Source organism: Salarias fasciatus, chromosome 11, assembly GCF_902148845.1.
Source record: "Salarias fasciatus chromosome 11, fSalaFa1.1, whole genome shotgun sequence".
NCBI lineage: Eukaryota > Metazoa > Chordata > Actinopteri > Blenniiformes > Blenniidae > Salarias > Salarias fasciatus.
The window spans coordinates 9427743-9442763 of NC_043755.1; the positions used below are offsets into that span (position 1 = coordinate 9427743).

The following is a 15021-nucleotide window of genomic DNA, read 5'->3' on the forward strand; positions in this document are numbered from 1 at the left end:
ATATAAACTCTTCTTCTGCTGATATATGCTATTTATGGAGCTTTGCTGCACTGCTGCTGATCTTCTTGTTGTGTGTTTTCAGAGGGCATCCTCATAGTTTACTGCAAACTCTGCAAATATTAGACTATGACCTGCTCCACCAGCTGAGTCACGCTTGACCATGCTGCTGTTTTCCTATTATTACTGCTGTTAACTGCAACATAGCATCAAGAAGCTTTTATATTTGTGAAAATTCTTATGTTTTGAGTGAAGATTATGTGAAAGTTGCTTTCTAAGACTGCGTACTCCTTTCTCTCACTGCACTGTCTCGCAGGGCAACAGCCCACACACTGATTCCTGGTAATGACCAGTGTCAGGCTGTGTTTGATGTGGTTTTGGGAGTAGTGTGTTATCAGCCCTGCTAAAACTCCGCCGTTCAGAGTGAGGTGCTTGCTTGAAGGGAATTAGAAGGTCGGACCTTGAAAGGCCGATATCAGCCTTGTGTGTGTGTGTGTAATGAAAATGTTCCACATGTGACGGCTGAACTGAAATATCGTTTGGCAGACTGTAACGACTTGGAGGAAGGTGCCAAGTTCTGCCTAACAGGTTAAATGTTTTTACTGGACATCACTAGTCCATATTGTTGTCGTTTTAATTTAAAGTTAGAGGGTGATTTCTTGGCGCATCAGCAAAGCCGTATGAAGGGATAACATATTCATCAGTGAGCGGCATGTATAACATTTTTCCTATTCATCCTTGGAACTGGTGTAGAGTTGCATGGAGGTCTGGTTTGGGCTTGTGTCGCCCTCGGACTGAACTGAAGTGAGCAGACAGAGTTCAGGCTTTCTTGGGGCCCACACTGGTTTTCAATGGCGTCTTCTCCTAGAAAAGCCTTACTTGTGGTCGCAGGCTTTCAGAAATTGGTGGCGTTGAAACGGCTGTGTAATTACATTTGTATAAACCTCATGTGAACGAGGTCTGCCTCAAAATAAGCTTCAAAATATGTTTTACTACTCCCACAATTCAGCCGTCTGAATAGTTCCCTTTAAAAATATTTGTAACTAGAAGGCAGCACAATCTCGCCATGGGATAAAAATACTGCCATGAAACATTAGAGCAGTAAAAATTAAGTGAACTTCAACATACCCAGTTTGGGAAAAGCCATGACGCTGAACTGCAGCACAGTGTGGGAAAGATCCCCACAAAACCAAACATGGTACAGACTGATATGTGGCTCTCTGATTACAGAAAACTATTATTATTATTTATTTTTTTTTTTTACTGTTAATGCCAAAAGCAATGTCATGTTGCGTAGTTACTGATTTGAATCATGAATTAAACATATTTCATTCCCATCATAACATTTTCAATTTTAATTGGAAACGCAGCAAATATGCGATTTGAAGATGGACAACTGGATAAGTTTGGTGTTCTGACCTCTGAGCTTGAAAAGCCTTCACTTTTCAGCACTCAGTTTTCAGGACTCCCCAGAGATCCATTATGGTTGTTTTAAATTCCACCGCCGTTCCAGAGCACTGTGCTGAGTTGTCATCGTCTGAAACATAAAGCACTATTTTCATTGCAAGTGAGTCCAGTATTCAGACACTGGGACAGTCTGATTGATTGGTGTACCTGTAGTGAAAGCAGCACCTGTCATTGCGGAGGTTATTAAATCTTTTAGAGGTCAGCGTGAATCAAATGCCGACTTGTGTTTGCATCACTTACAACAAGAAAATCCCATATTTGTGCTGACATCAACAGGCGTTCTGTGTGTTTGTTCCCATCTACTTCACTCCTTATCTCTGATTGCCAGTGTTCGGCATAGCTGTTTAAAAATAGCCTGTTCCCATGAACGTTTCAGAAGCACACGCTCCTTGATGAGCTCCAGATGTTGTCCAGATGTGCCCTCGACGTACAGCAGCACTCGGCTCTGGGATACACCACCATCACCACCATCACCTTTTGGAGCCAAAATCACGTCTTTACGTCTCTTTCCAAGGACAATGTGGTCTAAACGTTGAATAACTGCGTTCAATAGTTCCTTCTCTGAGTGTGTGCAAAGGATTTCTCATTAATTCTCAACCCACAGCTTCCACCGCCATGAGTCACTGTGTGTTTGGCTTTCAGGGTGAGTCAGTTTTCTCCGAGTGACACAAAATGCTTTTTCCACTCAACTCCATAAATGACCACGAACTCAATACAGTTTCTTGATTTTTCACACATAAAAAAAAATCTGCTTTCGTTTCATAAAGGCACTATAGATTATTACAAGAAATCTGCTTGAATCTTGAAAACGACTGCAGCTCTGAATGAACTCTACGATTCTCTTTTGTTCTGCAATGCGAGGTTTCTATCCCCAGGTTACCTCCATCCATCCAGCATTCACTGAAAAGCTGTTTGCTTTTCTTGATGTATCAGAACAGACATACAGTGCCACCCAGTGGAATAATACAGCATTACATTTCTGCGCATAAATAAACCTGCCCCCATGTATTTACAGTAGTATTTCACCTATCAACATTCACATAAAGATGCCCCTCCAGGATAACAAAGATTTTTTTTTTTTTACATCTGTGCAAAAACATAATATTTCCTCCTATTTACAGCTGCATATGTTACAGTGTTCACTGGAAGTAGCCTACAGTAAATCCAACAGTAAAAGTAGCAAAGTTTACAGTTGAACCAGAACTATGTAAATCATGAATTTGCCACCAACCATCGCCCACTCAGGAGCACTGTTTGTAAAATCCAGCATTCAAATGAGCAACGAATGATGAGCAGCTTGCTGTTTCAGAGTCTTGTGAATAATTCCTGCAGGTCTACTGCAGGGTCAGCTTGTTCTTATGTTGAGGATTACTGAACAGTGCAGCCGTGAATTGTGGGGGTTTGTTTTAAAACCTCCTCGACTGTCACTCGGTGTCAGAAAAAAGGTTCATCTTGCAGTCCGAGGGCCTGTCAGCGCGGCGTCCGGCGACCCGCTCAGTCAGTCTGTCTGTTGGCGTTAAAGCTTCATCCTCAAACTCTGCACTTCATCCTGCGTGGACGACAAATAGAACCGCTTTTTAAAACTTTGTGACAGTCATGCTCTGTGGGAGCACTACTTCCACTTTTTTTTTTGTTTTTGTTTTTTAGTGGCAAAACTGCAGAAAAGTCTCCCGAACCTGCAGTGCCAGTCGTTTGCTTCTTTCTTCCTTCAGTTCTTCTTTCACTTCCTGCATGTCTCGCCTGATCAAAAGAGACACAAAAAAAAAAAAAAAAAAAAAAGGAGGTTGCAGACATGAGTACGTCTTAAATAGGTCAACCAGACTGTGCATCGAGCTGAATGGATATACGGGAGAAGAAAGAAATGGTATTTTGCTCATGTGAATGAATGCGATTGTTGACTCGCCCTGTGAGTTTTGCTTTGGCATTTCTGAGACGCGACCGGTCAGTCTTTCCAGTGTGTTTTAAAAATAGCTGTGACTCAGTGTCCCACGCGGATTGTCAACTGTTTGATCATTAGCATGCACTCAGATGCAGGTCAGCAAGCTTCTTGCTGTAGATTGTTTTGACTTGTATGAAGGAAAAGCACAAAGATGGATGAAACTTTACAGGAACAACCTATTTCCGGTTGCATGCTGATTGTCACAACTGGGTCAAAATGTTCCATCAACAGAAGCTACCGGTAGGTTTTATAGCACTGCACAGTGTGACTCGTGTGCACAAACCTAAACCTTTTTGAAGCAGATTAAATTGATATAATCATCGTTTCAGACTTTTTATATGTTTTTTCATGATAATTTTCTGTCAATTTTGATTTGTAATTTCTTTGAGTCAGCTGAAGTATCTTCAAACAGCACCGTAAGCTAATCTAAGAGAAGAATTCTTTAGCTGCATTGTTTCAAACATGCTTGAATTGCAGATGAGTCCGACTCACTCATGTCGTGTCTGAAACAGGTCCAGAGCCATCTTCAGCTCTCGGAGCTCCGCCTGCAGGCTCTCCACCGTCGCCTCGTCTTTATGGGTCACAGTTTTGCTCTCCGCGACTGCTTTGGGCAGCTCGGGTCGGGGTGGAGGCGGCGTCTTGAACTGAGACTCGGGCTTCACTGGGAACGGGAAGAGACCGTCTCCGACCTACAGCATTTCAGGAAAAACCGATTAGGATTGTAGAAATTCTGTCAAATTATTAGAAGATAATCTTTTTTCAACCTGGCTAACGTCATAAAACGAACAAACAAGTTGTAGTTAGTATCGCATACCTTTTGGAAACCAGAGAGTTTGTCTGTCTGGAGCTTTTTGGGAGACTGCTCTGGTTCTGTCTGGTCTGAGGTATCCTGAAGCAGGAGAACAGAGTCAGCCGTGCAGCGATCATATTCACCACATGTCTTAACAGCTGACTCTAAAACAACGCCAACTTAAAATTCACACACCAGAGAATTATTTACTTTGCAGAGATCAGGCCTGGCTGTGACATTTAGCTCTTAGAAACTAGTCTATGTGTTTGTGTTCAGATTGAGGAATAAATCTCCAGCTCTTTTATAGCAGTTTGTCGGATTTTTTTTTTTCTAATCCAGAATATAAGATATGTTTATTGCTTAAAGAAAAGAAGTGTACCGGAAGTGTACGCCATCCGTCCAGAAGCTTATCAAAGTGTCTGAACTTAACAAGTTGGGAGTTGTTGCACTCTTGAAGTTCTTATCATAGACACAAAGGTCTTGTGAAGCAACGGCGGTTAAAGCCATTGATGTGGTTTTGTAGGATATGAAAGCCATCATAAAGTCTGATAAGTATCATAAATATGAGTCATTGTTAGATGTACCAGTGCCGATGTGGCCAGTGCTGTCGGTGGTCTTCTCTGTGGCGGCTTCGCTCTGTTTGCTGTAGGATGGTGCAGCTTTTCCGTCTGTACTTCCACGCCGTCGAACTCATCGCCCTCCTTCTGCTCGGGCTGTTTCGGCGAGGGGGGGGTTGCATCATCGCTGGTTCTGCTGAGAAGAACAACAGCAAAACTGGTGCAACCTGCAGCATGTGCGCTCTCAGGATAGTTTCCGCTCTACTGAAGTCGAACCACTTGCAGGTGCAGGTCTCTCTTTCTTTTATTTTTTTTTTTTTCTTCACATGTTTCAGTTTCACAAAGTTGCGTGGAATTAATGTCTGATCCTTCAAGTCAATTGTCAACTTTCCACATGCACATTTTAGAGTTTTTGTTTTTTTAAAGAAATAATAGAAATAAGGGATGCATGCAAGGGATCTATAGGTAACATCAAAAAGTGATCCATCCTGGTAAACTATTTTAAGTTTGTTCTCCTATTAGCGGCCTCCTCGAGACAGGGTCGTTTTTGTTGGTGTGTGTGTGCGCGCGTGTGTGTTTGTTCAGGAAACAGGAAATGGGCTGCTCTCATGTGCTTGGGCCTGATCTGACTCATCCCAGAGTTTCCACTAAATGTCAGCCATCCCAGCATTCTTCTTTAAGGGCACCATGGCAGCCGCTGGCAGCAACCAAAACCTTTATGATCAGAAAAGGTCCGGCTCCCGCTGCCAGACTAAGAAGGGGAAAGTGTTCCTGACATTTTGTCAAGGCCTCTCGCTTTAAAAAGCTGCAATTGAATAACTATTCATGCGTTTGGGGGGGGAGCGGGAAGCGTTTCTTTCTTCAGTGTTTGCGCATGGGAGTGAGACGCTTTGGGAACACTCACTTCGGTAACGCCTTGATTGGCTTGTCTTTAACGGGAGGCGGACTGGGCTTGTTGAATAACGGCAGCTTGACTTTGGTTGGTGGATTGCTTCTCAGGTCCTTCTGCTCTGGTTTATCGTCTGTGAAGAAAAGTCAGCAAATTGCAGAAGCCCATAATATAAATAATAAAAATAATAATAAAAAAACAACCCACAACCATTATACCTTTTGTCTTCACCGGACCAGTTTTCTCCATTGCTGAAGGTTCGTCTTTTTCTGAAATTAAAAATAAGATTCACCTGAAAGCACTAAAGTTTGCATTATTCTCAGTCATATATCGACTGCACACCAAAAATCAGTTATAAAGCACATCCTCATGTCAGTCTCCATCCATCAGTCACCTTCAGAAGTTGTCCTATAAGCAATAATTTAAGAGCTCCTCTCAGGCTGCAGGGCATTTCCCAAGTTGTGCCTCACAAGATGAACAGATTCTCAGCCTCTTGTTGCTGTACGACAGTTTGCATGCTCAGCAAATCTGCCCCCGCATGATAAATGTTATGTTTCACACAGACTGCAGGTGTGGCTTCGCCTGTGATGTGCAGCGAACATCCAGCTCATGTTCTCATCTCCGTCTATTTAAAATTTTAACTTAAATATAAAAATTTCCAGTATTTAGACAAGTTTTTTAATTATTAGAGTCAATAATTGGGATTTTTTTCGGAACAGAAAGCTTGTAGTATAATGTATTTAATGTGTGGTTGCATTGTAGTGGTGCTGAAGAGCAGGTCTCAGCTGTATCCAATAGCGCTGCAGTTACTGTGCCCAAGGGTCTCCACAAGTTCATCGGGGACAGACACACCGGCCCAGCTCACACACCGAAAACACACACACTTTGCCTTGTAGAGGACAGATTGCATCAATAAATAAAATAAATAACAAAGCTTTGTGAAGTTTTGACTGATCCTCTTTGGAAACCAGGTTACAAACCTGATGAATGAACATCAGTACAGATCAAAGAAATTAATCTACACTAATGCACAGCAGAAACACACACACACCTACAAGAGCCGAGCCCCGAGACGAGCAGCAACCTGGGTGAAAGCGCAGGAAGCCTCCTACCTCGGAAGTTCAGAGCATGGTGCAACATTCCCTCCCAAGAAAAGCATCCACAGAGCAGAAGTAGCACGAGCGCCGTTTCTTCTGCTGGTTGTGAAAATCTCTGTGACAGAGCTCTCCTCCTCCTCCACCACCACCACCACCACCACCCCCGCCCCCTTGTTTCCTCCAAGACTCCTGAACCGAGTCACATGACCAGTTCCACCATCCCCCATCTCACTGTAGTTGGAGACTTCCTGTCAAGTTGTTGTGAGTGATAGTGTCTGGAAATGCTTCAAACGGCGGGCGAAGTGGAGGCAGTGTAAATTATGAGACGGATCTGAGATTCCCATCCTTCAGCTCACGTCTTTGACATATGTGTGTCACAGTTTTCAACAAAAGCATCGACAGCAATGCACATCTGTTATTACACACCAAGTAAACACATGACACTGTCAGGTCTCTCTCTCTCTCTCTCTCTCTTTTTTTTTTTTTTAGTAGAAAAAAGTTTTGTTGAGAAGTAGAAGTTTCTTGCACAGACGACACTGATGAGCTCAAAGTTCAGTCACATCCTGTGTGAACCAGTTTCTACATCTTCTTGTTTGAGTTGATACGACTTGATTTACTTAGCTTGGAAAAAAAATCCTCTGCGATCGCTAAAAATCACTTTACAATGACTGGTTAGAAAAATGTCACTTTTACAAGGAAATGAAAGAATTACACCAATACTGTGCTGTTGTCTTTTCCAATATCAGACACTGAAGCTTCATTTTGTTTCTTCACATAGCATCACATTGAGTACAGTACACGTCCTATACATATTTTCTTAATGGCCAGATTTGTGAAAAGGGTCAGTGAAACATTTAAAGCTTTAAGTAGAGGGCCCAATGGAGGGCCAATATTTGGGTCAAATAAAAAGTGGTTAATAGGTTTTGGTACACAACTTTTTTTTTTTTTTTTTTATGAGAAATTAACTGCAGCTGTTTGAAAAAGGGACACACAATGATGATAAAAAACATGCAGCATATTGCTAAAGAATGTTTCATTTCTTGCAAAATTTGAAATCTACAGATGTAGGATAGGTTGTTGGATCTTGTCTGTGATTGGATGTCATACTGGATAAATACCAGGGGACACTGTGATGGTACTGACTGGACACAAACCTCTTATTCTCTGTTTTCTAGTTGATTTCAGTTTGTCTTGATTTCATAAATGGTGTCTGTGTGTTGGTTTTAAGAAGTACTAATAAAGTATCCTGTTGGCAGCGTCAGGTTAGGAATGGAAGGATTAATGCTTTTCAAGCTGATATATTTGAAAGATTGTAAATACTTGTCTCGTTAATGATTTGGCTTGCAAAACCATGGATTTCCCAGAGGATCTGTCTGCTGAAGAACTGCTAAGTTTAGTCTCTGTTTGGAAGAACTGCTTGTTAATTGTCTCTTCAGAACTTTCAGCACGATACTGGATTCAATCTGTGTGCTGATTAAAAAGAGTAAAACAATGGAGAAAAAGTTTAATTAAGCAATTTTGCAAGTTAAAGCATAAAACCCGGCTTTGGGTTGTTGGAGATTTGAAGTGGGTTCAGTCGTGCACAGGAAAGCGCACGGCGGTTTCTTTTACATGACTCGCTGCCAGTTTCTCCGTCTGCTGAAACAACAGACCATCACAGCCCAGACTGTCAGCTCACTGCAGCCAGAAACCCAGAGTCACAGCAGAACCTCCCCTCCGCAGCGTCAAACAGCACTGACTCCTGTTCAGCTGCGTCTGATCGGTGTAGCACACACACACACACACAAGCACACTGTTTGCTTACCTGGGACTTTCCTTCGGATGCTTCGTGCAGGCGGCTGGCTCGTATTCCCAGACTGGAGGGCGAGAAACGGAAAACTCAACAGGTTGGAGTGCATTAAAAAAACAACTCTATTCTGCACACCGTTTCCACGGAGGGAAACATCAATGAGTAATTCCAAAACGGCGGATGTTTAAAGACGACGCTGAGTCACTGAGCACCGGCTGCAGACTTGCAAAAGTCACACAAACATCTACCAGCTTAAAGGAAACAGACAAAGTGAACTTTGAGAATATTAACAGAGTAAAATCAGTTGATTACCATGAAGCATGCCCATGGTTTCATAGCAGCACAGTACAATGTGGGAACTCCTCTTCTAAATGTGAGGTCCAGGCAGATAGAGCTGTGTTTCCACTTACTTGCAGATTGTCCATTGGTGGTAACAGCATGACGAAGTTATCAGGAAAGAAGCCACAACGCCCATCCAGCTGTCCCTCCCACCAGCCTTCATCTTCTGTTTCCTTCACATGAAGATTAAAGAGTCGCATTAGAAGCCCTCTGGGAGGTGAAATCTCTAAACAAGAGGTCAACAGCAGGTTGAGCAAAACATGGCTTCCTTGTCTTCGATCTATCTCAGGATTATACTTCACTGGAATATTTTCTTTGTCTCAGTTATGTTGTAAATCTGGACGGCTGACAGGACTGTTATCTAAGTGTAGTCTTGCGCTGGAAGCCATATGGTTTTCTGTCAAGCTACACAAACTGGTTTCTCTGGTCGAGCGATAGGAGGCACCTGCGGGTGCTTTGCGAAAAAGAAAAACAAGAGGCGCTCAGAGGAGATGGTGTGTCAGTCACAGGTCGAGACGTCATGGGAAAACGTGTGCCGGGAAAGTCTGAGATGTGCTCCTACCTTTCGGATTATGGTAACGACGTCTCCCTTTTTCAGATTCAGCTCGTCCTCCGCCTGGGCGGCGTAGTCGAACAAGACTTGGCAGCACTCGGCTGAGAGGACAGTGAGAGAAAAAGGATGGTTAATCAGCTTCATAGCAAGAGGAAGTTTTGATAAATGCGACAAACACACCTTTTGTTCAGCTTCATACCACAAGCTTGATCTCAGTCAATAACTGGAATGAGGCTGTGACTAATTAATGATAAGAGCCGTAAACCTTTTCCCCTCAAGGATCACTTTGATGAATTCCTTTGGCAAAGAATATCCGGGAAATTAAGAGGAAGTATTTGTTTTAACCACTCCCTGAAACCACACAGGTAAAAGTACAAAAATAACCACGATTACATGGTGACACCATGTGAGGATATAAATAGAGTTGTTTTCCTAAACAGTTCAACTCTTTCACTTAATATGCTTTCATTTTAAATCACAACTTTTTTGTGTTTCCTTTGTGATCAACTGTGTTTTTTTTTTTAACTTTTGAACCACTGCTTGCACAATTTTAGACATAAAAGACAAAGACAGCAGTCTGAACATGTGATTAGAAACTTCCCCTTTATTAATTCATCAGGATCTGAAACTGGATAATACTTTTTAAGCTGAAGCATATTAGCCTGGATATAATCCAAGCCAATTTAATTATTTTATCAAGGGGCCACAAGAAAACTATGACTGCTGTGGAGGATCAGACACACACTTAAAAACTGTTGGTGAAGTAAATAACCCAATTTTAACCAAAATGTTGGTACAGAAAAGGACAAACCCAGTTTAGAGTTAATTTTAACCCAATAGGTTGAGTTATTTTTTAACCCAGTTTTTGGGTTGAATTATTTAATGCAAAAGTTAGGTTGTGCTGACTACAATTTGGCCCACTGGACTTTTTCTCTTCCTTCTTCTAGGATCCCAGGCCCACCGCACTGTTTCGAAGCATTGCCTGTCCTTTCCAGAGAATTTATTTTAAATGGTTGGCAACCATCATTATTATTATTACCACCAAGATTGTCATGTATGGTCATAGTAGTCACATACAGCATGCTACCACTGTAAAAGGTAAAGGATCGCTCTTTAAAACCATTTTAATAGCGAGCCTTTAACCCAAAAATGGGTTGCTCTCTGGAAAAAAAAAAACAACCCAAAAATGGTGCATAGCCTTGAAAACCCAGAAATTGGGTTGAAGTAATAGCCCTATAACCCAGCAAGTGGCTTTCTCTGTATGAAATTAACCCAAACATTTAACTCAACACCAGCAACGCATAAGTTGGGTGACCAAAATAACCCGACACTTTGCAAGTGAATTTTTGTAATAATGAAATTCCCAATAAAAAGCAGGTTTTCTTGTAAAATACATCAATACAATCACGTAAAGGCTGCTGAACAGAAAAAATGAAGTGGCCTCCTTTAAAAGAAAAAAAGAACCCCAAAAAAAACCAATGCACTTGCATCACATGCACTAATTTGCATTTGATTTATAATTTCATGGTCAACAGCGAACAGTTTGCACCCTGTAACCCCAGATCTGATTTCACCAGAGGTTACATTAACCGAATATTTATTATGACAGAAGAATCAGAAGGCTGTCTGTCATTTTTAAAAACCGGATCAGACAGGTGGTTAGTGGCGAGGCTCAGACGGGGAAATTCCCTTGATCGTGTCAAATTAACTCGTGAGCTCTGCATCAGAAGAATAAAACACCTCGCAGTGGCCCGTGATGTGAACTTACTTTTCCTTCCTTTGTTCCTCACGCTTGCTTTCTGAGCTCCCTTCATGAAAAGAAAAACATGAATTATTGTCAGGACATAACGGCCCAGACTAGTTTGAGGAAGTGTAGCTTTGTTGAACGTACGTTCTTAGTGAACACAGCGTCGCTGAGCTTGGGTCTCGTCTTGCCCTCGCCATACTTCTCTGTTTTCATTTAGAAACAAGAAGATACTCATCAGTATTTAGATAGGAACCACATTTGTGAATGAAGTTAAACCGTTCCACAAACCTTTTGGGGAAACAAAAATTTCTTTGACAAAGTTGGATGGAAATGCTCCCACTTTGCCGTTCTTCACTCCCATCCACCATCCATCTTCAATCTATCGGGGCAGTTTGAAAAGAAAAGAGGTCGTTCACTTTATAGCTGCACAGAAACTCAACATGATTCATCTGGAATGCATTGGGTGTGTTTTATGGCAAAAGCGGACGGTGGGATGATTCTGAGCAATAAGAGAAGTTATATAAAAGAGCAATAAACAACGGCTCAGGTTTTAGTAATGATAATAAATGATGTAATGCAGGAAAAATAATTTGAAGATTCCATTCAATGACATTCTGGTATTCGGAAAGTATTGCTTAATGTGAGGCACATGGTGAGCAGCATGAGGTTAGAGGTTATTGACTTTCACCTTCAGTCCTCCGAGAATTTCTTCAGTTCTTCACAGAAGCATTTATACATTCATTGAATGTGTTTTGTTCATTCTGCTGGTGAAGTAGCTTTAACCCTCTCTTGCTGTAGGAATGACTTAGTACTATGGGGTATACATGTAGACCGATGACGATCAGGGAATATCCCATCCATCACAACAGATCACACACAAAACACACCTTTAGGCACAGCTTTGCCCGACAGGCAAACATAAACGCAATCAAGAACTGAATAATATGGTCAGGCTTCTACATGGATTTCATAAACTTGAAATCCTGTTGTTATCGCTGTGCTGTGATAAGACCAAAAACAAACTCACCTCTTTGATGATCTCTATAACCTCTCCAGGAACCAGCTCCAGCTCGTCTTCATTCATGGGCTTGTAGGCGTACGTAACCTCGCATTTCCTCGTCTGCTTCATCTTCTTGGCTGGAATAGCAAACAAACCGATCAGCAGGCGGAACGTCGGAACAAACATAAGCGTCATTATTAGCATTTTATCACTCACTAACGGCGTGTTGATATAAAACTGGCTCGGCAGGATAGTTGCTCCAAAACACCTAAAATCACTGTTTGTGTTTACCTTTGCCATGTTTTCATGATGTAATTATGTTTAGTTTGGCAAAGTTGTGGTAAAACATATTTACACAAAGTTTGAGTTTTTGAGTGCATACACCACAGTAACCATAAATTTACACACTTTTTAAATCATAAATACCTTACGATTGTTATTACAAGACTGCAAGTAATATTTGATTATTAATGCTATAAAATTTTAATAAAAAGTTTTGTAGTTTAAGCATATATTAAAAATAGGTTTTCTTTAATCTCTAATCCTTAATTCCTTAATCAGACAGCGAAGAGCATGAGTCAGTGTTAATCTGTGAGGCTGAGCGCTGTACTTGTTCTGATGCTTCGTGGTACCCTCTGGCTGTCTCCCCTCAGATAGGCGGGAATCTCCTGAAAACAACCAAACAGCATGAGGCGGCGTGAGCGCACAAGAAAAAACATGAACACGCACAGGAAACACAACAGTAACATTCCTCTCTCTCTGCAAGCTTTGGCAAACCTTGACAAAATTAGCAGGGAAGACGCCTCTTTTCCCTCTCAGCTCCCCGGACAGCCAGCCTTCTTCGGCGGACTGGCTGACGTCTTTGATCACGTCCCCCATGCGGACCGTCAGCTCGTCGCTCATGGTGCCCTCGAAGTCGACCAGCACCAGCACCTCTGCAGCACAGCCGCAAATAGGGCAGAAAATCACATTCTAGTGTGTCCGCGCACAAGTGATGTGTCGTGACATTTCAAAGCCAAGGATATGTACTTGGGAGTAAATGTGGAATATCACCAATGAACCGTATAGCTTTCTTCTCAGTCTACTCAATTGTAAAATGTGTGTTTTGCTTAGTATGTTTGAGCTGGATCAAGAATAGAAGTGTTCATTCAGCAGCGCGGTCGGGTTATCTGTATAAGACATGTTTCTACGTTTTCCAGCAGGCACGATTATGTCCCTTCAGGTTATGCAAGTTGCGCATTCGGGATCCACATCCGAAGACTTGAGCTCTATTTGCATGTGAAGCTGAAATGCCTTAAATCAGCGTGACAATCAAACACCAAGCAGCTCAAGTTTCTCGACACATCACCTTCATAAAGTTTAAAAAAATTCACAATATACAGGAATTCCAGCAGTGTGTTAGAAGAAATAATAATGCTGACTCACCCATGGTGTTTTTCATTTGTTGTCCTTAAAATTTGAATATGCAATTGCTCCTCCACGAAGCCGTGAACAAACACTCAAGAGGAACAAGAACTGAGCGAGTGCTGTTCGGAGAGTGTGTAAGATATGGCAGCCGGGGCCCTTCTTCCTACTTGTCAAACATTAACATTGAGCAACTTTTCCTGAGGCTCGTCATGGCAAGTCGAGAGCAAGAAGTAGGATGGGTCATATAGTGCAGAGAGAGAGAGAGAGAGAGAGAGAGAGAGAGAGAGCAAGAGAGAGAGAGGAGAGAAAATGACCCAGGAGAACAGGTAAGACAGGTTACAGTTCAAGAGTACAGCTCATAATAAGTCAACCTCATAGAGCTTAACAGGCTCAGTCGAAATATTAAAATACAAAAGGAAGCATTAATAACCAACACAATCGCTCTCAACTCGCTGACCTGGATATTCTATCAAGCCTCCACTGAATTGAGTGTAAACACAGGAACAAAATGCTTTCTTCATGTTACCTCTCACCCATTCCACCCTGAGACAAGTCAGTTCAATTACGAAAAAAGATTTTCAAAAGTGACTTCAGTTGTTTCTTGTAAGAATTAGTCACATTAGAAGAATGCCCGAGTGTAAGAGAGTTCTCTTCATCTGTTTGTTGGCTCCAGTGGAGTAACTCTTACACATCACCAGATGTTGAAACCTGCTCTATTCAACTCAAGCACAGAACTTCCTGATCTGCCTTGTTGGAAGAAAACGAGTCCTGTCAGTTCAAAGTCACAAACATTGTGAGAAATTCAAATTTTTCATCTTGCAGCAGGTTTCATTTTCGCCACGAGTACATATTTGACTTAACATATAAAACTTCATTTCTTTAATTTGATATATTCTTTGATGCAGCATTTTTATTGTTTTATCCTATTTTAGCCAATGTATTGTCTTATTCTTCTTGACTTTTTAAATTATTATTATTGCAGTATTAGTAGTATTAAACATGAATTCTCCACCTTTCTTACTCACATCTGCTCATCCCCCCCAATATAACCCTGCTTGGAGATCTTAACATTCGGGCTTCTCAAATTTCACCGTGTTTCCCACCTGAGAAAATGTCAAGTTGTCCAAGTGTCACCATTATGCTGACCTGAACATACAGCGGAGGCTCACCCTGTTAGCTGTGGATCTTTTACTTATATACCGACTTTAAATATGGATTTTATTTCCATTCTAGGTTTTGTGCTATTTTGCCGATTTCATATATTTTCTAATAAAGTTTAAAAAAAAAAAAAAAAAAAAAGGAGCTTGTGTACCAGTTTGCGGATCACTGATATAGACGTATCGGTAATACTAATCTCCTTCTCACCATGGATTTCACATCATGCCTGGACACCGTTGGATCAAAACAGTACATCCTGTTCCCGACACGCTCTAAAGGTCAGGTTCTGGAC

The 15021-nt window shown here is 41.6% G+C and overlaps 1 protein-coding gene across 2 annotated transcripts; it reads right to left on the minus strand.

The window, feature by feature from the left end:
* Window positions 1-2177: 2177 nt before the first annotated feature.
* sh3d21 (SH3 domain containing 21) lies at window positions 2178-13791 on the minus strand. 2 transcript variants are annotated; one of them, XM_030102714.1, is made up of 17 exons: window positions 13590-13791; window positions 12942-13099; window positions 12775-12832; window positions 12192-12301; window positions 11453-11543; window positions 11309-11367; window positions 11186-11225; window positions 9427-9518; window positions 8936-9037; window positions 8541-8592; window positions 5858-5908; window positions 5655-5772; window positions 4778-4943; window positions 4218-4292; window positions 3896-4092; window positions 3141-3204; window positions 2178-3013 (listed from the first exon to the last, which is right to left on the minus strand). In XM_030102714.1, exons 1-17 carry the CDS (start codon window positions 13603-13605, stop codon window positions 2981-2983), a joined length of 1482 nt encoding a protein of 493 aa, XP_029958574.1. In that variant the 5' UTR covers window positions 13606-13791; the 3' UTR covers window positions 2178-2980. The 2 variants fall into 2 exon arrangements, with proteins under 2 accessions (XP_029958574.1, XP_029958573.1); XM_030102713.1 differs by having other exon boundaries at window positions 4778-4946; window positions 13590-13790.
* Between the last annotated feature and the right edge of the window lie 1230 nt (window positions 13792-15021).

What these genes read in the sequence shown, in the direction of transcription:
- sh3d21 (XM_030102713.1), bottom strand. An exon ending in CATCCGAAGGAAAGTCCCAG is followed by an intron (nt 5,909 to 8,540) that starts GTAAGCAAACAG and finishes TTTTAATTTCAG; the next exon opens with AAAAAGACGAACCTTCAGCA. An exon ending in GCAAACGACTGGCACTGCAG is followed by an intron (nt 3,014 to 3,140) that starts GTTCGGGAGACT and finishes TCGTCCACGCAG; the next exon opens with GATGAAGTGCAGAGTTTGAG.